The sequence below is a fragment of the Brachypodium distachyon genome, chromosome 5 (genome assembly GCF_000005505.3).
Source record: "Brachypodium distachyon strain Bd21 chromosome 5, Brachypodium_distachyon_v3.0, whole genome shotgun sequence".
In the NCBI taxonomy this organism is placed as follows: domain Eukaryota; kingdom Viridiplantae; phylum Streptophyta; class Magnoliopsida; order Poales; family Poaceae; genus Brachypodium; species Brachypodium distachyon.
In genome coordinates, this window is record NC_016135.3 from 13,340,961 (window position 1) to 13,361,571 (window position 20,611).

General features: G+C 42.4%; 2 protein-coding genes across 3 annotated transcripts; both read left to right on the forward strand.

Moving 5' to 3' along the window:
- The first annotated feature begins 3,093 nt into the window (after positions 1 to 3,093).
- LOC100821459 (exocyst complex component SEC5B) lies at positions 3,094 to 13,619 on the forward strand. The gene is made up of 21 exons (XM_003579684.4): positions 3,094 to 3,480; positions 4,242 to 4,390; positions 5,808 to 5,905; positions 5,994 to 6,188; positions 6,295 to 6,422; positions 6,524 to 6,682; positions 7,052 to 7,156; positions 8,035 to 8,109; positions 8,205 to 8,342; positions 8,466 to 8,642; positions 8,952 to 9,107; positions 9,200 to 9,323; positions 9,405 to 9,615; positions 10,056 to 10,171; positions 10,270 to 10,492; positions 10,600 to 10,693; positions 11,240 to 11,317; positions 11,403 to 11,459; positions 12,389 to 12,538; positions 12,634 to 12,846; positions 13,075 to 13,619. Exons 1-21 carry the CDS (start codon positions 3,094 to 3,096, stop codon positions 13,315 to 13,317), a joined length of 3,276 nt encoding a protein of 1,091 aa, XP_003579732.1. The 3' UTR covers positions 13,318 to 13,619.
- A 533-nt stretch (positions 13,620 to 14,152) lies between these two features.
- Positions 14,153 to 19,562, forward strand: LOC100835497 (WAT1-related protein At1g68170). Of its 2 annotated transcripts, XM_003581180.2 has the most exons (12): positions 14,153 to 14,663; positions 14,780 to 14,898; positions 15,147 to 15,269; positions 15,633 to 15,753; positions 15,859 to 15,903; positions 16,443 to 16,516; positions 16,658 to 17,708; positions 17,836 to 17,898; positions 18,039 to 18,158; positions 18,477 to 18,900; positions 19,017 to 19,168; positions 19,252 to 19,562. In XM_003581180.2, the coding sequence occupies exons 7-12, from the start codon at positions 17,509 to 17,511 to the stop codon at positions 19,436 to 19,438; spliced, it is 1,146 nt and encodes a 381-aa protein (XP_003581228.1). In that variant the 5' UTR covers positions 14,153 to 14,663; positions 14,780 to 14,898; positions 15,147 to 15,269; positions 15,633 to 15,753; positions 15,859 to 15,903; positions 16,443 to 16,516; positions 16,658 to 17,508; the 3' UTR covers positions 19,439 to 19,562. The 2 variants fall into 2 exon arrangements, with proteins under 2 accessions (XP_003581228.1, XP_024311435.1); XM_024455667.1 differs by lacking the exons at positions 14,153 to 14,663; positions 14,780 to 14,898; positions 15,147 to 15,269; ... (1 more) ...; positions 15,859 to 15,903; positions 16,443 to 16,516 and having other exon boundaries at positions 17,600 to 17,754.
- The last annotated feature ends 1,049 nt before the right edge of the window (positions 19,563 to 20,611 follow it).

A 20,611-nucleotide genomic window follows, 5' to 3' on the forward strand; every position in this document is an offset into this window, starting at 1 on the left:
CATTTATTTCTACTGCACGTCTCTGTAGGCCGTAGCTTCTTGACTCTCATGCTTGGTGTTTCCATTAGTACACAAGACCTATATTTTTTCGTTGCTGCTACTCATATGTCGCAGGAGATATTGACTACAAATACGAGAACATCACATGTTCATGTATCATTTTTAATGTACTTCAGAAATTGAGGTTAGTACCTTCAATTTCATCTGTTCTTTTTCTTCGCAAAAAAAGTTCATCTGTTCTTTTCACTGAAACTTATATTCTTTTCATCTTCGTTACTCTGATTCAGCTTACCATAGTTGAGAATGTTTTAAAAAACATTTGACGGAAAAGAAAATTTAAATTTCAGAAAGCTAAAACATTGAAATTTTGCGGCGTATTTTTTTAGCAGTCGAACATTGCTTCATATTTGAGGTCCTGCTAATTTTCTATCTTGCAGATGTAAATGTGCAGATAATGATATTCCCATGAGAGTAAATTTTCTAATTTGACACTTATTAGCCGACTTTTACCATAGCTGATTGCCAATGTCTCAGGCTGCAATAAGTTTCTGAACTGTGGTCTCTACTAGGTGAGAGCAAAAATCAAGTTGTCACACCCATGACCAAAGAAGAAAGCTACATGTGAGTTAAGCTGGTGATGATGTGCATACCATAATCTAACGACAAATGAAATTTGGAGTTCAAACATATATCCGAAGGACGGCTAAAGTTTATGTGAACATGTTCCAATGAAGGATTTCATTTCCATTCTGAATTGTAAGCATTCATAGGTTTCAAACCCACTACACGGCAATACTAAATTTATGTTAGAGTGTCATGCAATGGACTTTCTTTTAACCATGCTTTTCCGCAGCAACGCGCGGGGAATTCATCTAGTTTTATATACTTTGGGCCCCATTCGGGGCTCCTCCATCCCGCCAAATCCAAGCGCCCTGAATTCCGCGAGCCAAATCAGGAGCCAGACGTTGTGTTTGGCACGAAACTCCAGATCCTAGTTTTCTTTATGTGGTTGGCTATGTTGGTGGGAGGGTAGACGTGTGGTTTGTAGAGGCGTGGTTGATGACGAGGCAGTGGAAGACATCGCTGGGGGTTGAAGACGAGGTTGCGAAGTGTGTCGCCTGGGGTGAAGATGTGGAACCCTAATGCCGAGTAGGAAGAAGATATCGACATGAGCTCGAATCCGACCTGAATCGTCGGCGAAGGGCGGCGGCGACCTAGCGGCACTAGGGTTAGCTCAAACTTGTGGAAAGAGGAACGAGGTGGAGCGAACAATAATAATCAGGCCAGATGGTGTAAGTGGTGGCAATTAAAGAGGCTAACGAACAAAAGTAATGTCTGTCCATTCTCTCGCCTGTTGAAAACTAAAACTCCAAACCGGTGTCTATGAAAAAATGGCCCACGTGCACGATTGCTGTGTGGATTTGATTCCACGGGAGTATTTGTTGGGCCCGTTTCGTCCAATCCGCCATAGAGAGTTGGGTGGCGAAGGGCCAAATGTGTCCTTGGTGTATGATTCGCAAAAATAAATAAATAACACAGGAGCCATGATAAACATGGTGAAATGAAGATGTCAAATTACAAATTATCATGTCATTAAATAAATTATTTCGTCCTTGGAATAAAGGAAACAAAAAAGATGTCTCGCTGGATTGTAGGAAATCTGCATTTTTCTTGAAATTGTGAACAAAGGAAAATTTATGTTCCTTTCCTTCGCTCAATTCCTTTGAATCCAACGGATGAATAGTGTCATCCAAAGAAAAATTCCCTATTTATATGGTCTTACTATGAATCAAATAGACCCTAATCTCTTGCAAAGATATGCAACGGGTTATGAAAATATTCCATAAGAATCTGAGGGTTCACTCGTTCGAACCAAATGGTCTATACGAGGGGAAAAAACTACGGACTAGCATCCTAAATAAATCCATTAGAAATTCTTCAATTCGAATAGATCTTAACATGACGATGTCCAATCAACATAGATTTTTGGCACTCAGGCTCCTCGCATGACTTTATCTCGGTCATCCATTTGGGCATGCGATCAGTTAATGTTGACCCAATACTAGGTATAGTATAGTGGTTATACCGGGCTATTTGCGATGATGTTCCCGGCCAATTCAAAACAATTTGAGATGGTACAAGTCCAGGCCCATCCCGACCCAGGTCGTGAAATATCCCCAAAGGCATGCCCAATCAAGATCGCTTGTTTCGTCTCAAACAACTAAACTCACACCGTCTCAACATTTACACATGACGCTACACTAATACGGAGCAGTGGCGGAGGCACAACCCAGGCCAGCCTGGGCCTTGGCCCCCCCCTAAGATTTGGCGTTTTTAGTTAAGCCCCTATATAATCTTTGTGATTTCATCCTATAAACTTCACATTTGTATGCTTTGACCCTCCGTAATAAATCATTCCTTTTATTCTGGTCCTTCCGACTCCGCCATTGATACGGAGTATGATCAAACGTCTTCCAAGTACTCCAAACATAGACCTGTCTGACACTCCTCAAGTTCATGGATCGATACCGAGTGCACACTGGCACTAGCATGTCCCGTCAGGAAATCTGCTTTTTTGTTTGAGAGGGTCAGGAAATCTGCTGATTCCGTAGAAGCATCGTGTTTTCACGGGAATAAAAATTCTATACATTCCCTTGCCCAGCGACCCGGTCGTTGGATCACAAGATCCATTCACGCTCAGATCACAAGCCCAGCTCCTCTGCCCACTGATTCACATCGCACGACCGCATAGGATTTTTTTTTTTCGTTTTCACGACAACGCAAGTTCAGCCTGTCTGCCTGTCCAACTGTCCAACCAATTCTTCTCGGCTTCTCGCCAGTACACCACGGCTGCCGGAACCGGGTTCAGGTGTTCTGGTCGTACCATCGAGCCAGCATCCGAGCACAGAGCCACACACGAGGCGGGCACGCCCGCCTCCGAACCACCGTTCGGTCCAGCCAGCGGGACCAGCAAACTCCGTTCCGTGCGTGGTCACACCGAAATTTCTCCCTCTCTCTCTCACTCGCCCGACCCTCCTCGTCATCTCGTCCCCTCCCCCCCCGCCGAGATCCAGGCCCCCGACACCTCCGGCCATGAGCGACAGCGATGTCGACGAGGACGAGCTCCTCCAGATGGCCCTGCAGGAGCAGGCGGCGCGGGACCTCAGCCACCAGCGCCCGGGCGCCGCGAACAAGCCCGTCGTCAACCTCGTCCGCCCCCCCGCCCGCGGCGCCAACGCCCGCGGAGGGGGTGCCGCCAAGGCGCGCCAGCCCAGCCGCGGCGGGGACGAGGACGAAGACTCCGAGGTCGAGCTGCTCTCCATTTCTTCCGGCGACGAGGACGGCGCCCCCGCCCGCGAGCGCGGCCCCCCGCCGCCCCGGGGGGGCGGACGTGCCGGGGCCCGGAGGGCGGCGTCGCGGGACGATGGCGATCTCGACGACGCCGAACCCAGGAGCTGGAAACGCGTCGACGAGGCCGAGGTACGGGTTGGCGAGATCTCGATCTCTGGTGCGGCGTTTGTGTAGATCATACGCTTTGATCATCCGGACAATTGTGTTTCTCTCGCGGGTTTCTAAAGCAACGAGCCAACGAGTAGATTTGCTTCATTTGAACAGGGTGTGATCGTGGAAAATTTAGCTAGTGTCGTGAAGCTTGTACTACCATTTCGGTTTGAACATGAGCATCGTTTTGGTTCCATATAGAGCTTGCCCAATTTAATTGCGTGGTGCACTGTGTTAGTTTCGTCGTACTGCAGAAGTGCAGAGTAGGCCTGCTTGTTTGAGCAAGGGGATTTTTGACAACCGTGCGGTTAATCATGCGAGCTGTATCCCTCATGACATTTGGAAGCTGAACACGAGTATTACTATCACAGAATTTAAACCAGTGCTTATACTACTTTGCCAATGATGCACATGCAATGACACAACACTATTGCTCGGTTCACCACAACAACTGCACAAGCGTGGTTATGCATACTATGCATTTCTGCTAGGTGTTTGATTTATATGTTGCTGAATATATTAATAATATTCGTTGGTTGTCCTCCAGTTGCAAATTCACGTATTTCATATACATCAAATATCTGGGTGTCTGAACTATGACTATATAGAATGATCATGTTAAAATGAATCTCTGTACTCAGCTGGGTGTCTCACTATACATCATTATCATCTTATATCTGCATTTTTTAATAATAGTTATTGAATTCTGCTTAATGCTCATCCTTCTTTCCTACATTTAGCTTGCACGCAGGGTTCGGGAAATGCGTGAAGCAAGGGCAGCTCCTAGTGCTCAAGCAATTGATCAGACAGCAGCAGCAGCTCGGAAGGCACTCACAAGTGTACAGACTTTACCTAAAGGAGTGGAGGTTTTGGATCCATTGGGCCTCGGGTAACTATCTGGGTCATTCGAACATTTGATTAATAAACATGTTTTCTTTTGTGTTCCATAATCATATCCCGCTTGGAAAGTATCTGTAAAGGAACTACAGTCCAGTTCATGCTCAGTTCTCACCTACCTATGCATTCTTTGCATAAAACATAGCAACTTTGACTCCAAATTTCTTAGAGATCATTTCTATACTCCTGCAAAGATTTTAATCGGAGGCCGCGGCCGCCGCCATTTTCATTTTCTTACACGTGGAACCTTCTCAAAAAAATGTGCTAAGTTTTGAAGGACATGGCACGTAGAACGGTAACAATAGCTAGACATGTTACAGTAATTTAATTTATTTTATCCGTTGCAAAACATAGGTATTTAGCTAGTATTCTATACCTCCTGGCGTGCTGGCACTAATGCTCAGTTCTCACCTACAGTGCATCCTTTGCATCAAAATTTGCTACTTTGACATCACGTTTATTAGAGTATTTACATATACTCCGATAAAGATTTCAATCAGTGGAAGTGCTCCGTCCACCACCATTTTCATTTTCTTACATGTGGAACCATCTAAAAAAGTGTGCAAAGTTTTCAAGGACATGGCACAGAGAACGGTAACAATAGCTACTTAGCTATACATGTTACAGTAATCTAATTTATTTACCCATAGAAAACCACAGGTATTTAGCTAGTAGTCTAGAAATACCTGCTGGTGTGCTGGTACTAATGCTCAGTTCTCACCTACAGTGCATCCTTTGTATCAGAAAATTTGCTACTTTGACTTCACGTTTATTAGAGTATGTAAGTAGTCTTATTCTATAAACACCTTGTGCCTTAGTATGAAGCTTATGATGGGCATCCTTCTGCTGTGCTCGTACTAATATTTCTTTCTCACCCCCTTTTGTGATTGCATATGAAGTATAAACTGGAAAAGTACTATATTCTTTGGCATGTTGTTTTCTGGATAAGTTTGCATCTGACTTGAAGCCTACAAGGTTTTTGGTTGGAAAAGCTCAGAACTCAACTTACGGTGGCGTGTGCCGAAAAGTTGCGGAAAAGCTAGAGAAGCTAGACGGATCAGCTTTATTGCCTTCCTTTGAGGCAACCTGTATTTTTCCATAAGACAAGGGGAGAAGCCGTTGTTTGCCAAGACATCGGTATCTGGTTGCACTACCTATAGCTAGAAGCCTGGTTGAACAGGCCCAGTCATTGTATGAAATAATTTGAACCATAATGTGTTTCTAAACCTTATTAAAGCAATGAACATGGACTTTGATAGCAGTATATTTGAAATTTGGTTAGTAAGAAATATCAACTTTAAGAGCATTAATAGTGTTGTGCTGTGCAAGAAAATTAAGAATATTTTCTGTTTTTCTGTATCAGTGTGTCTATTTCCTTTTCATGATTGTAATGTTTGTTGTCTTACCAGTATCATGGACAATAAGTCCCTGCGACTAATCACTGATTCTTCAGTAAGTTCTCCAATTTCAAGGGAGAAGTCTCAGGGTTTGGACCCCAGTATGCGAGGTATGCCTGTTAGTCATATTCAAGATTTTTTTTCTTTGTTTGCTTGATTGTACTTGTTTAATAGAAGGTATTCCTTGTATTTCTGCAGACAAAGTTGTATATTCTTCTCCAAATTTCGATCCCAAGGTTTTTCTTTCGTGGGTTCACAAAGATACTAGTGCTGCTGATTTAGAGTCTGGTGCTCTTACCTTGAAAACTGATCTCAAAGGGAGAACACAGCAGAAAAAACAATTAGTCAAGGAGAACTTTGATTGTTTTGTCTCATGCAAAACTACAATAGATGGTAGGTACTACTTACTTGTTAGTTCTTATTGCAGCTAAATGTTCATGGAATTGAAATTCTGTGCAAACATTGCTTCTCTTTGTAACACACCAATTTTTTTCTGCAGACATCGAGTCGAAACTTAGGCAGATAGAAGAAGATCCTGAAGGTGCAGGTACTGTTCACTTGTATTCAGTCACAACAAAAATCAGCGGTGTGGCAAATCGTGCATTCGAGCCTCTATTCGAGAGGCAGGTATACCAACTAAGCTTTCTCTGCAACTAGTTTTCATTATTTTGATTGCTATCTCTGTAAGGTTCCTTCTTGAGAGCCTTAAAGTAAACTGCCTTGCACAGGCCCAAGCTGAAAAGATCAGATCTGTTCAAGGAATGCTTCAGAGATTTCGGACACTATTTAACCTCCCAAGTGCAATTCGTGGCAACATTAGGAAAGGAGAGTATGATCTAGCTGTCAGAGAGTACCAGAAAGCAAAATCAATTGTCCTTCCTTCTCATGTAAGCCAACTTAATTTTTTCTGTCTGCACCTATTATCCAATGATTATCAGTTATGCGAATGGGCATGGATACATTCTTATGGGTCGTAGTCGCCAATCCCCTATCATGGTTATCAACATCTGTATTTTAAAAACCTTTGGGATTTTAGTGGGAATCATGGACCAATGATCCCCATCATATTCTCACAGCATTACAGCATTACTGTTTATTGCTCCATGTATGCTGAAGTAACGTATTCTAAGTTCTAACAACATTGCCATTATACTTTTGTGGTGCTTTCCCTTGCTGTAAGGCACCACATACCACAATTAACAGGTTTAGTGCAGTTTATATGTTTATTGCATGGTATTACAATGAACAACCTGCAGGTCGGAATACTCAAACGTGTACTTGAGGAAGTGGAGAAGGTAATGCAGGAATTCAGGGGCAAGCTTTATAAGACAATGGAAGATCCTCATCTCGACCTTGCTGAGGTTAGAGTAATGGCTTAAATAATATTTAGTGTTGGTTACAGCCATGGTTTTAAATAGCGCGTTATAACATTTAGCGGCGGCTTCCTCCAGATGCTATACATGTTATAGCGTGCGCTATTTCAAATAGCGTTTTGTAAAATAAATATATCAAATATAGCCCAAAATTAAAGATTTCGGCATAAAAACGTACTTAAAAGTTCTCCAATCGTTCGCAAGACCAAATCCATGGCATAAATCTCTATTAGGCATAATTAAAGGACTACATGGTTTTAAAGAAACAAAGTGCGTAACATCCACAGCCCACGGGGCAACAACATAGCATAAAGTACTCATTCCAAACTAGAGGGAGAATGCGCTGCCCTCAGGGTGGAGCTAGTTAGGGATCGCGCTCTCGTTTGAGTGTGTCAGGTTTGATATATTTTGGGCCTAGGCCTTTAGGTCGACGTGGTACTATTTGGATTTTGGATGCAAAATATTTAGCGCGTATACGAAATAACGTATAACGCCATTTAGCGCGCTATAGCGAGGAGATAGCGTGCTATAGTGGGAATAGCGGCATAGCGAGAAAAATAGCTTAAATGTAGCGCCGGGTCTTCAGATATGCTATAGCGAGGAAATAGCGCGCTATTTAAAACCATTGTTACATCTCGAATCTATTAGACAGTAAAGATGGCTTACCTTGTGAACTTGGTTTAAGGGACTTTGAGCTTTATCAGATAGTGCAGCAATTTTGTAGCATAGTGGATAACTGTAGGATGCTGCTGGCTTTAAAACGGATTATTTAGTTATTATTACTTGTATTAGTTATACTATTTTTAGATCGAAGTTATCTGATGATTTGGTTCTACTTGTTTACTGATTCTGTTCCCAACTTTCAGCTTGAAAACATTGTCCGACTACTGTTGGAGTTGGAACCCGAGACTGATCCAGTGTGGCATTATCTTAATATTCAGGTTACCACCGTTGACCAAAAGCTTTGTGCTATCATGTGTGCTATCTGTCTTGTTCATATTTTCAGTGTACTTAATATGCCCATATTTTTCATCAGAATGGCAGGATTCATGGATTGTTCGAGAAGTGCAGCTTAGATCATGAAGCACGAATGGAGATTTTGCAAAATAAAATTCGTGAGAAAGTGCTATCTGATTCAAAATGGAGACAGTTGCAACAAGACTCAAATAAATCAGTAAGTGCATTTCTTTCTGTTGTTCAGCATGTCAAGTGTTTGGTTATTCTTCCGATGTCATTTACATGGTATTCATGGCTTTTCTTTTTGTTAATGTGGCCCTTGTCTATTTTGTTTGCATAGTTGGAAGTTGATTCTGGTGATTCTTTTCAAGATGATCAATTGTCATCAAACTTCATGGCTGAAGAGGCTGATAGTTTAAGGGCGACCTACATCCGAAGGTTAAATGTTGTACTGATGCAGCATGTTCCAGCATTCTGGAGGTTAGCATTATCTGTCTTCAGTGGAAAATTTGCCAAGGTATGGACATGCAAAAACAGATTAGTCGCATAGTAGCGAATAAAGCGAATGATTCACCTTGAGTATATTGATGCAAGCAAATGGATTATGTTATGCTGAAACTTAGAAACCCTTTCACCCCCCTGTTTATACAACATTAAACTCAAATGAATTTTATATAAGTTTGTTCTGATAATATTTATATGAAAATGATTCCTGATTCCTGCAGCCTGCTTCACATAGTCACATGAAAGCTAGAAGATCAATCTTATATTTATTTATTTATGCCTAAAAAAGAATTACATGGCTGTGTTTACGTATTCCTTTCAGGCAGCTGCTGGGAATGTACTTGCTGATGCTGACATGAATGCAAAATCTGGTACAAATAAAACTGACGATAAAAGTGCGGAGGCAAAGTACACAAACCATAGTCTTGATGAAGTTGCAAGTATGGTTTGTGCTACTGTATCTGCTTTCGACACCAAGGTAATATTTGGCAATTTTAACCCCACAAACCATGATCACTTATTATCTGATTGTATTTTTGATTGCTTTGAAACATGCTTTGGCACAAACAGGTTCAGAATACATTCCGTGATTTTGCGGAGTGCAACATTCTTCGTCCATATATGGGTGACGCTATAAAAGAAATAGCTAAGGCCTGTCAGACACTTGAAGGGAAGGATTCATCTCCAAGTGCTGGTACAGTCAGTACCATTATCTAAAAATTGCATATACGCAAATTTTTTCCTTGTATCCTGAATGTGCTTAACAATTATGCAGTTCAAATGTTACATGCCCTTCATTTTGAAATGACAAAGCTTTACATCCTACGACTTTGTTCTTGGATGCGGGCAACAACTAAGGAGGTATCAAAATGTGAGACTTGGGTTACTTTGTCCACCCTTGAGAGAAACAAGTCTCTCTATGCAATTTCATGCCTTCCATTTGAGTTCCGTGGAATCACAATTTCAGCAATGGACCGGATCGAATCGTAAGCCTGCTCCTTTATTTCTGTTTAATACCTTACTTTATAATTTTGTTTTGTGTTTTATGCACTTGTGCTTCAGTATTTCTGAGTCCTGTGGAGGTTTCTTTGCATTGTATTTTTTTCATTGTAGTTGACCTGTTGTAATGTTTGCATTTGACGCTTGTTTCCTTTTTGTCCACTACAATGGTGTCTAAATATTTTCCCTTTTTGTAAGTACTCCCTCTGATCCTAAATTCTTGTTGTGGTCATAGTGACAAGAATTTAGGATCGGAGGGAGTACAATATTGTTTCTAGCAACAAATGGGGGCAATCTAATTCTTATTACATCAGATGTACATATTGCAAATTGAAACCAGCTTACACATAAACAAGACTATGTAGAGATCTTCTACCTTCATTTTGATAGTATTAAACTGCATCCTGATCTATGTTGCTTATGCCAGAATGATCTTTAATCTGAGGAGTGAGACTGCTAAGTCTTTTGACATTTCTCAACAGCTTCAGGAAATCAATGAGTCTGTTAGACTCGCATTTCTAACTTCTTTTCGGGATTTTGCGGGTATGATGTTGATTTATAGCATATTTATTTGAGTCGTTTGAAATTTGTACAATTGTTGCATCATTCTTTATTCTTACCAATCTGTATAAACACATTAGGTTATCTGGGGACATTTGGTGGGGAATTAGCTCAGAGTAGATCAAATAAAGAGAACAATCATGTGCAGAATGGGTATATAAATGGTACTGATAAAGAAACATCTAGCATGGATGGAGATTTGCACAAGAAGCTGTTGGTTGTTCTGAGTAACATTGGATATTGTAAAGCTGAACTTTCAGATGAACTATATAACAAATATAGGCACATTTGGTCCCCAATCAGGTACCTGACCAGCATTTCTTATTTTCTGACAGCATTCTTAATGTATATTTTATCTTCTTTTTAAAGGAGGGTTGGTATCTTTATCAGTGACAGTTTTGCTGTGACAGGGATAATGATGAGCGTAGTGCTGACATGCGAGAGCTCATGATGTCCTTCTCCAGACTTGAGGATCAAGTCCTGGAACAATATACTTGTGCAAAGGTATGGTAGACAATTCAGGACTTGGTGTTAGTTAACCAGTTTATTTATGATGTTTGAAAAATAATGATCTGTTATGACCAAAAGTGTATTCCCTTCATAATCCTGGTGTGCCAATGTTTATCTGGAAGATTTTATTTGCTGAAGAGTTGCTATGCAAACACCAGATATGTCATATATATTAGAGTTGTATATGCTTTACATATAACATATCTTTGTTGTGTATTTCCCCCGTTGTACAAGGGGTTTCCTGCATATTATTACGACACCTGTATATGTATATATACTGGCCCTTGTCCTCTAGGAAATACAAGTTGCATATTTCCTCACAGTATCAAGAGTGGTATAATCTCTGAGAGGACTAAGTAGTGGATATTTTATTTTGGTATACCATATACAAGCAATTTGATTAGAACTCATAATTACTGTAAAGGGTCAAATGTTTGTAAAATAAATAGATAGTGCTTTCTAGGCTATTGGCTTTCGAGCTTTATTTGCACATTATATTCTCTGCCTTGTTGCTCATCGTGATTTTTGTACTTTGGTTAGTCAAACTTGATCAGAAGTGCTGCACAGAGCTATCTGTTAGATTCTGGGATTAATTGGGGAGCAGCACCGGTAGTAAAGGTATGTATCATAAAGGATGACAAGTCTTATTGATGTTATGTTTATCTATCTTGTTACACTCCAATTTGATTCATTGTCCTTGCAGGGCATTCGAGATGCAACTCTTGATTTACTTCATATCCTTGTAGCCGTACATGCAGAGGTTTCCATCAGTTTCTATTCTATGTTAATATGTTTCATTATTTTATTGTTGCAAGTTCTTTCCAGGAATAACATGCTTGAAAATGGGTAGAGATCAAACATTTTCTTACTTTTTGGCCCATGTGCTCTTTATACCAAACTTCCGCAAAGCTTTCTATTGCGCAAGCAGCTCTGCTTCTCTTTAGCTGGCGCAAAATCTTTCTTTTTTCCTTCCAATACTAAAAAAGGATTGAAAAGGGTAAAAATTTCTTCATGTCACGAAGAATTCGATTTCTCGCATTAGGAAAAAGACCTCATTCACAAAAATATAGCACATGTTCTGTGGAAGCTACCCGTGCTTACATTTGGAAAAACTAGTACAGTTTGGTACCTCAAGTCTGTAAGGTGGCTGCTATTGAGTACTGGACCAGGCATCTGGCAGTGACAGCTGAACCAGGACTCTTCCTTGTAACTGGATAGTTTTGGAAAGCTCCTTAATCCATGCACTATGTACTTCTTCTAGAACTCAAAGCATTGTATTTCATTCAGAGCTAAAGTTTGTGAAACCCATATTTAAGCCCAAGAAACACTGATTACAATCCCTAGGGCCTGTTTGTTTTCCTAAACATCAGGTATTTGTATTGCCAGTGGTTAATAGCCTGTTACCACATGCATTTCATATCTGCTTCTACCTGTTATTTAATACTCCCTCCGTTTCATAATTCTTGACGCAATTTTTTTTCTAAAATGAACGAACCTACGCACTAAAATGCGTCTAGATACATCCGTATCTAGACAAAATTGCGTCAAGAATTATGGAGGGAGTATGTTATTTTGTATTATCTGTGTATGTGTGCTACTTGACTATAATCTATACAGTAGAATAAACCTGCTGTAGTTCCTTTCAATTAATTTTATTTCACATAGGTCTAATTTTGCCCCTGTTTTCAGGTGTACTCTGGTGCAAGGCCTTTGTTGGAGAAGACGATGAACATTTTGGTTGAGGGCTTGATCGACATTTTTCTTAGTCTTTTCTACGAGCATAAGGCCAAGGATCTCAGACTGTTGGATGCAAATGGTTTCTGTCAGCTCATGCTTGAGGTAGTTATTTAGTTAATTTTGTTTGTCTTAAGATTAACTCTGTAAATATCCAATTAGTCAACTTAAGCATTGTCCTCTTTGTTATATGCTTGCAGCTTGAGTATTTTGAAACTGTGTTAAACACATACTTCTCAACTGAGGCACAGCAAGCTCTGAAATCCTTGCAAGAGAGTTTGTTGGAGAAAGCCTGTGAAAGTGTGGCTGAAGCCTTGGAGAATCCTGGACATCAGCGTCGACCTACTCGTGGCAGTGAAGATGCTGCATCGGATGATAAACAAGTGCCATCAGTATCACCCGATGATTTGCTTGTAAGTACTCCAAAAAGGGCTGCTTAAGGATTCATGCCTGTCCACGAATTTATAATACACGACAAAACAAATCTACCAGAGTTCCATGACATTGATTTTGTGGAATATATATAAGTACGCCTTTATATTTATGGTCTTTGGATTAAGTTGGATTGAACAAATCACTCTTTAAGGAAAGCTTACTTTTGTAATGGACTATGTATAATTGGAAATCTGTGTTTTCCTCAGGTTCTTGCTCAGCAATGTGGGAGCGATCTACTGCAAGGGGAGCTGGAGAAAACCCGATTAAATATAGCATGCTTTATGGAGTCAACTCTTCAGTCAACATCTGCACCTGCAGGCTCAAAACCTTCAGCTTATTCTTCTTACCAGGCACCAGCACCACATCACCCGGTTCAAGTCTCCTCCCCTAGTTTTAGAAGGCAGCAGACAAGTACAAATTCTCCTATAGTCTCCAGACGACGTCGATGAACTTGATTCTGAGAGAGCGATTGTTCATGATGTGGTCTCTTCACTAAATTTCTTTATTCATCTTGCCTTTTTTTCTCTCTCTTTCCACTCATTGTAATTAGTGTCCTGTTGTGTATTATGAATTTTGATCCATGTTTCTGGTGTTGTATGATAAAAGGGGGTACAGGTGCTGCCGAACGGGACTATCTACTTGTAAAATCTCTGGAAACTGGAATTGCTAGTAACTTGTTTTCTGAGATACCATGATAAATTACTTATCTTGAAGCCAGAGGTAATGTTTAACCAAACAATGATTCAGTTGACCGAGTATTCTAATTAGGTTGTCAGTGGGTTCGTGTACTATACTATTTTATTCTTGGTGAGTTGCCGCTCACTCAAGCAGTCACGGCTTTGATATTTTCTTTGATTTGCTAGAGTGATAATATTTCTTTGTGGAATGATATACATTTGTACAGTTGGCCTTGAACTTCGGTAACGCTATTGTGTCCTCACTAGTTTGATTTCTCACGTTTTTCTTGGATGATTTGTCTGCACAGGCTTCTCTTGCTTTTTATACTGTTTTAGTACAATGTTTTCCGGCTAACATATTACTCCGTGATTTATTCTGGTATGTTGATTTCCGTTGATCCATTGTGCCCTTTGTTTCTCGATTTGTTTATGTGTAGCCTGTAACTCGTGCACACAATATGGTTTCGTTATCACCCCATCTACTGCAGTTCCTTTGTTTATTCAAGATCCGGCCATTGCGTGATGCACTTTCATTTGTCTTGCACTGTTGTTCGCACATGTCGCAGGCTCGAGATCCGGCTCTATATAGCGGCCACCGATGGACGCCATGTTTTTATATTTGCCATTGAGCAGTACGCTCGCTGCCGGGCTCATGTGCTGAGCTTCTGATCCCTCTCTTGCTGGACTCTCAGGAGCACAACGTTATCCTACCAGATTGTGGCCACAGTTCGCAGCCCCGCCCACCTAGTATTAACACGTCTCCCTGTAGCCTCCCGCATGGGCGCGCGCAAGGGAGGCAGCATCAGCATGGAGCAGCTGAAGACTAGGCCCCGCGAGTGAGCTCGCCTCGCCATCCACTCAGCCTGCCTGCTGTGCCATGGCAGCTTCCGTTCTCTTCTTCTCCCCCTCCGCTCACTGCCGCTGCATTACGACGGCCACGACCCGAAGCAGGGGAGCACCGTTCTCGGCAGTTTTGCTGCCCCGGTGCCGCAGTCGGCGGCGGCGGTCGCGCTGCGCGGCGCTGGTGGCGAGAGCCGCGGCTGTGCCTCCCGGCCACGGCTTGCCTCGCTATGAGACTCTGGGTGACGCCAAGGCCGCGCTGTACCAAGCTCTCCAAGGTTTGAGCGCCGTTTTGTTGCTTTGCTGCCATTTTGGTGCCTGTTTGAGTGTTTGACGATGGTTCTGAACTGAGCTCTGCTTCATGTCTGTATGCTCTGGAAACAAAACAAAAAAGGTGTCGACAGAGGGATATTCGGCATAACCTCTGCCAAGAGGTCGGAGATTCATGGTCTGGTGGAGCTCCTCGAGTCCCGGAATCCTACACCGGATCCCACTGACAAACTGCAGGACAAGGTACATAATATTCAGCTACGTACGCTATCCTATGCAGTTTTCAGCTACGGCAATTTGAAGCGTTGTTGCATTCTTATCGCATCATTAAGCTTAAGTCTGACTGCTGATTTGGCACCTTTGTAACTTCTGTTAGCTAGCTATATATGGAAGAGTAATGCTGGCTTGGTCTGCAAAATTTGAAAAGAGAGAAATATTTTACTAGTTATTTTTAGTAAATACTGATAGTGTGGTGTTGAGAACGTTGGAAGGTAGATGGATGTTGGAAGCTCATCTATAGCACAATTTCGATACTGGGGAAAAGGAGAACCAAGTTGGGCCTACGAGATTTCATCAGCCTAGGGGATTTCTTCCAGATAATTGATGTCAAAGAGGTTAGTCATGTTGTCCACGAAATTTTGGCAAGCTCATTTTGTAATTTTTGCCGGTTCCTTCTAGTCTTTTCGTACCTCTGTCGTCGGTACCTCGGCCTGCATATGTTTTCCAGTCAGTACATTTTTCTCCACCAAGCTTGAAGCATTAAAAACTTCTGTACCTCTCTTGACTAGATTTTGAATGATAGTGCTGGAATCAATTTGAATGCAGTGACATTAGGATTCTTAGACAATGGCAAGCATGTCAGATTTGTATTTTTAACTGTATAAGGAGTTCTTGAAACCAAGTGTTATTCTAAAGATTGTACTTGCCGACAAAGTATGTTTTGATTTTGGTATATCTTGAAATAAATGGAGATTTAGCATCACTTCTGTACACCCAAAGGAAAAGGCGGTGAATGTCATAAAGTTCAGCGCAAGAGCATTGAAGATATTGTCGGGGCAACTTGCTATCGAAGCATCGTACACTATCGCTACTAAAACAGTAAGGACTTCTCTTTTACTCCGTATCATCTATTGTTAAAAAATTTCCTCAGTCTGATTGCTGAGAGCCTGTAATTTCCTCACAGCTTGTAGTGTCTTGTTTCAGAGAGTGGGTATCAAGCTTCAGAGTTCAACAATCACCCCGGACCAGGTAAACATTATGATCAGTGCCAAAACAAATGACGTTGTTATCCTGAGAAAGTTGTGAATATTAATGGAACACTACTTAGCTGTAAAGGCAACATAGAGAGAAAAATTCCTGGATTTAAAATTCAGGGACAAGAGTACAATCCAGGGAGACAATTTCCCCCAGAAGAGTAAAATAAAATCCAGGGACAGTTACTGATAATATTTCACGAAAATTTGACAGAGACAATTGGGGAACCAGAATTCACTATGTTTATCTGAGGAACAAGAATGATACCCTAGACTTCCACTTATCTAATGTTCAACATAGAGAGACAAATTCCTGGATTTAAAATTCAGGGACAAGCGTACAATTCAGGAGACAATTTCCCCCAAAAGAGTAAAATAAAATCCAGGGACAGTTACTGATATATTTCACGAAAATTTGACAGAGACAATTGGGGAACAAGAATTCACTATGTTTATCTGAGGAACAAGAATAATACCCTGGACTTCCACTTATCTAATGTTTATTTTGACCGTTTTGCACATTGGGCTATGCAGCTGATGAATATCTTCCAGAAGAACTATGACATGCTCCTTGCTATATTTAATCCTGAAGGTTGGCTCGAGATAACGTATCCTTTTGATAGTGCAGACTACCATATGCTGCTACACTTTTATGTTCTCTGTTATTCTTCTACCTTTACACATAGAAGTGGCAAATTACCGAGTTTGCATACACAGTCAGACAGTCTTCCTCCTCAAATTTTGATTAGATATGTCGACGAGTCCCTACGGATCGGAAGAGATGACAAGGAAAACATCTTCGTGCTGGAGAGAACAGGCCCTTCAGAAATTTGAGAACATTTACAAAGCAAAACTGTCTGCAGACATCTTTGAGTGCAACGACACTCCAAGAAGGAGTTAACGTCCACATACGGCGCATCATTCTTTCTTTACGAGCATAGAAACATTTCCATTCTTTGGAGAAATTTTTTGCAAGTCCGGAAGTGTCATGTAAGTATGTAAACTATGTAAGTTCAGTTACATAGAGAATCGGTAAAATCCGCCAAAATCTTAGAGAGGAAATAAACTACTGTCAGATTTTTTGAAGTACTGTACATCGTTGCTCAGGTATTCATCCTTCCTTGTAAGAGCAAGACACCTTTGGAAACTACTCTAGTCTCCAAAATTTGCAGCCGTGGAGATATTCTTCCTTGGAAACTAGTCTCCAAAATTGGCAGCTTTGGGGTTATATATTCTTCCTTGGAAACAAGTCTGAAAAAATTTGCAGCCTTGGAGAAAACCGACGACGCGCGCCCCGGCCGGCCGCCAGTTCGACCGTACAGCGCGGCAGCAGCATACCTGTGCCATGACGTCAGCCTGCCACCGCTCTCCGTCCTCGCACGTACATGTCCCTGTGCGCGAAGACGCGTTCATAGGTTCTTGCAAAGCTTGTGTACGGACAACGCGACACAGGCCTCGGTTTCACCAAAAACACAAGAGAACCCCCGGCGCTTCGCTAACACCCTATACGTCTGTACATAAGCATTCCAAGGGGATTGATTTTGTTCTGTTTTGAAAGTGCATTCGAGGAGAATCAAAGTAAGCAGCTAGGGTAGCGATCATGGGGATCGGCGCGGGAGGTGGCGCCCTTGACGCCGCGAGGCCGGCGGCGGCGATGGTGTTGGTGGAGTTCATCTTCTCGGCGCTGCAGATCTTCATCAAGCTGGCGCTGGACGACGGCATGGACGAGCGCGTCCTCGTCGCCTACCGCCTCATGTTCGGCGCCGCCTTCCTCTGCCCCGTCGCCTTCCTCCTCGAGAGGTGCATGCAATGGAATGGAATGGATGGATGCCTCCGTACAATGCCAGTAGTATCTAACCATTTACCTTCATTGTATTAGCATACTTTTATTAGATATGATTAACACGGCTGTTTGTGTGATTTTTAGGAAGAAAAGGCCACCACTAACCATGAAGGTGGCGACAGGGTTATTCTTGTGTGGACTTTTCGGGTAACTTCCCTTTGGTGACCTTGCTTACTGAAGTATGATAATCCTGTCTCTTTAATTAGCCGAAAAAAAAACAGTGTGGCTTATTAATTCTGTTGTATGTGACTGTACTTACTACATTCTTTGTTCACATACACCTGCAGAATTACCATAAATCAGAACCTGTTAGTGTTTGCCATCAAGTTGACGAATTCCACGACCATCGTTACAGCTCTCAGCAACCTCACCCCTCAATCTACCTTCATCGTTGCAATCTTGAGCAGGTCGTACTACATCACCATTTGTTTCACTAAATCTTATGCTGGCTTTTGTCAGTGTTTAAAATTCAGAAACAAAAGTACTTTGGTCCTCAACTCCTCACTGGAAATTTCATGAAATTATGATGATTGTTTACCAATATTTGATTCTAGTTTCAAACAAAAATACTTTGGTCCGACAAACTCTTGAAGGCTTTGCCAAGGAAAATAACCTGTTTTTTTTCTTGTTCTTGGAAAACTGCAATCTCCGATAAATTTCTAGGCCCCAAACGGATCATTAACATTGGTTGTCGTCCAAATTGAATTTTTGAACCCAAAGAACAGGATGGAGACCCTGAAGCTCAAAAAGCCCAGCGGTCGAGCGAAACTGGGGGGAACGCTGGTCGGGCTGGGCGGCGCGATGCTGCTGACGTTCTACAAAGGCCCAGAGATCAAGTTCCTCCACCATCTGGCCCACGGGCTTAATAGCCACGCCCACGGCAACCACAAGCAGCTCCTGATCCCGCCGCCGGCCGCCGGCACCCGGATCCTCGGCTCGTTCCTCGCCATCACCAGCTGCTTCAGCTTCGCGATCTGGCTCACGATCCAGGCCAAAGTAAGCCAGGTTTACCCGTGCCACTACTCCATCGCCGCGCTGGTGTGCGTCTTCGGCGCGATGCAGTCCACTCTGCTCGCGCTCTGCATGCACCGGGACGCCGACCATTGGAGGCTCGGGCTCAACGTCAGGCTCTACTCCTCGGCTTACGCGGTAACCAATCAAGTGACCTATCAGGATCACTGCTTCCTGAAATTAGCATGCATCATTTTAATTCATGTTGATTTCAGATCTTTTTAGTTTCTTGATTGGTTGATTGATGCGCGCAGGGTATCGTGGCCTCCGGGTCCGCATTCCCGCTGATGTCGTGGTGCCTGCGGAAGAAAGGGCCCCTCTACGTCTCCATGTTCGGGCCTCTCATCGTCGTCTTCGTCGCCGTCATGAGCTCCATTGTTCTTGAGGAGACCCTGCACCTCGGAATGTACATGATGCATGTGGATTCTGTTCGAGTTTCTCACTGCGACTCGTGCGCGCGTGTGATGTGATGCCATTTTTGTTTTGCAGCGTGCTTGGTGCTGTCCTGATTGTGGCGGGGCTGTACATGGTGCTGTGGGGCAAGGCGAGAGAGCAGGAGGAGGATGAGAAGGAGGAAGAAGAAGAAGCCGATGCGCCAAAGGTTGTCAGTCAGGACGAAGAGCTGGGCAAGGAACCCATTCCCCCGGCTGATCATGGTGAGAAAGAACGGGGATAATTTGGTGCTGTCAAGGAATTGGAGGACCAGCATGTACACACAAATGTTCTTTCATGCTGTTTCCCTTTCCTTTTGGATACCCTGACGTTCCAATAAATTATTAGGAGGCTTTTGTTTTTTGACATCGATCATACGAGGCTTACCAGGAGATCGTCCACATGCCAAGGTGTTGCAAGCGCACTAGTCAAAAAACGACGCCACCGTCAAGGGATATAACTCAAACCCCCATCACTAAATTGTACTTTCTCAGATCCTAAATTTTTGTCATTGTTTTAGTACAAATTTGAACTAAAACAACGATAAAAATTTAGAATCGGAGAAATACCAAACAGGGCCAAGCCTGAGATTTAACCCAGGCATCATGTTGCAATGTCCGATAACATTGCCTTCAAAAAGAGAACTTGGGAGACGTCATCCTCCCTAGGTCGACACAATGGCAAGACCTAGGTTTTGATCCTGGATAGCCGATACGGAAGCTGCGGGCTGAAGCCTCAAAGAATAGACACCACACCGTCTTTGTTTCTGCAATCATCCTTGCCGATTACCTCAATACCACTTCAAAAGTTCAAAGCCACCTAGCAGACAGTACTTCCTCCATCCCATATTAAGTGACGAAATATTACATGTATTTAGACACTTTTTGGGTATAAATACATCTATATTTGAACAAATTTAAGTCAGTTAATATGGGACGAAGGGAGTAGTTGCCACAACGTCTACCACCAAAATAAACCAACTTATACCGGAAAAGGAGATGCCTCGGTGACAGCCAAAACGGCTCGTTGGAGTACACTTTAGGAGGGAGGACACGCGCAGAACAACAACAAAAATATATATGGAAAGAACGGAATGCCACACAGCAAGGCCGATACATCACAAGCCAAATGTCGTACGTACTCCTTCCGATCCATATTACTTGTCTCAAATTTACCCAAATATGAATGTATCTATGTTTAAAAAGCGTCTAGATACATGTAATATTTCAACAAGTAATATGGATCGGAGAGAGTACATTAATGTCGTACCCTCTAGAGCAGTCCCTGCCGACCTTATATACTCGGTCAGCTTAGGGTATATTACAAGCCTTATCCTAAGTCTCATTGAAACCGACTACGTCCCTTGTCTTGTAGAACAAGTGTTGCTCGTCGTACGAGGCCTAGGCTTCTCTCTGTG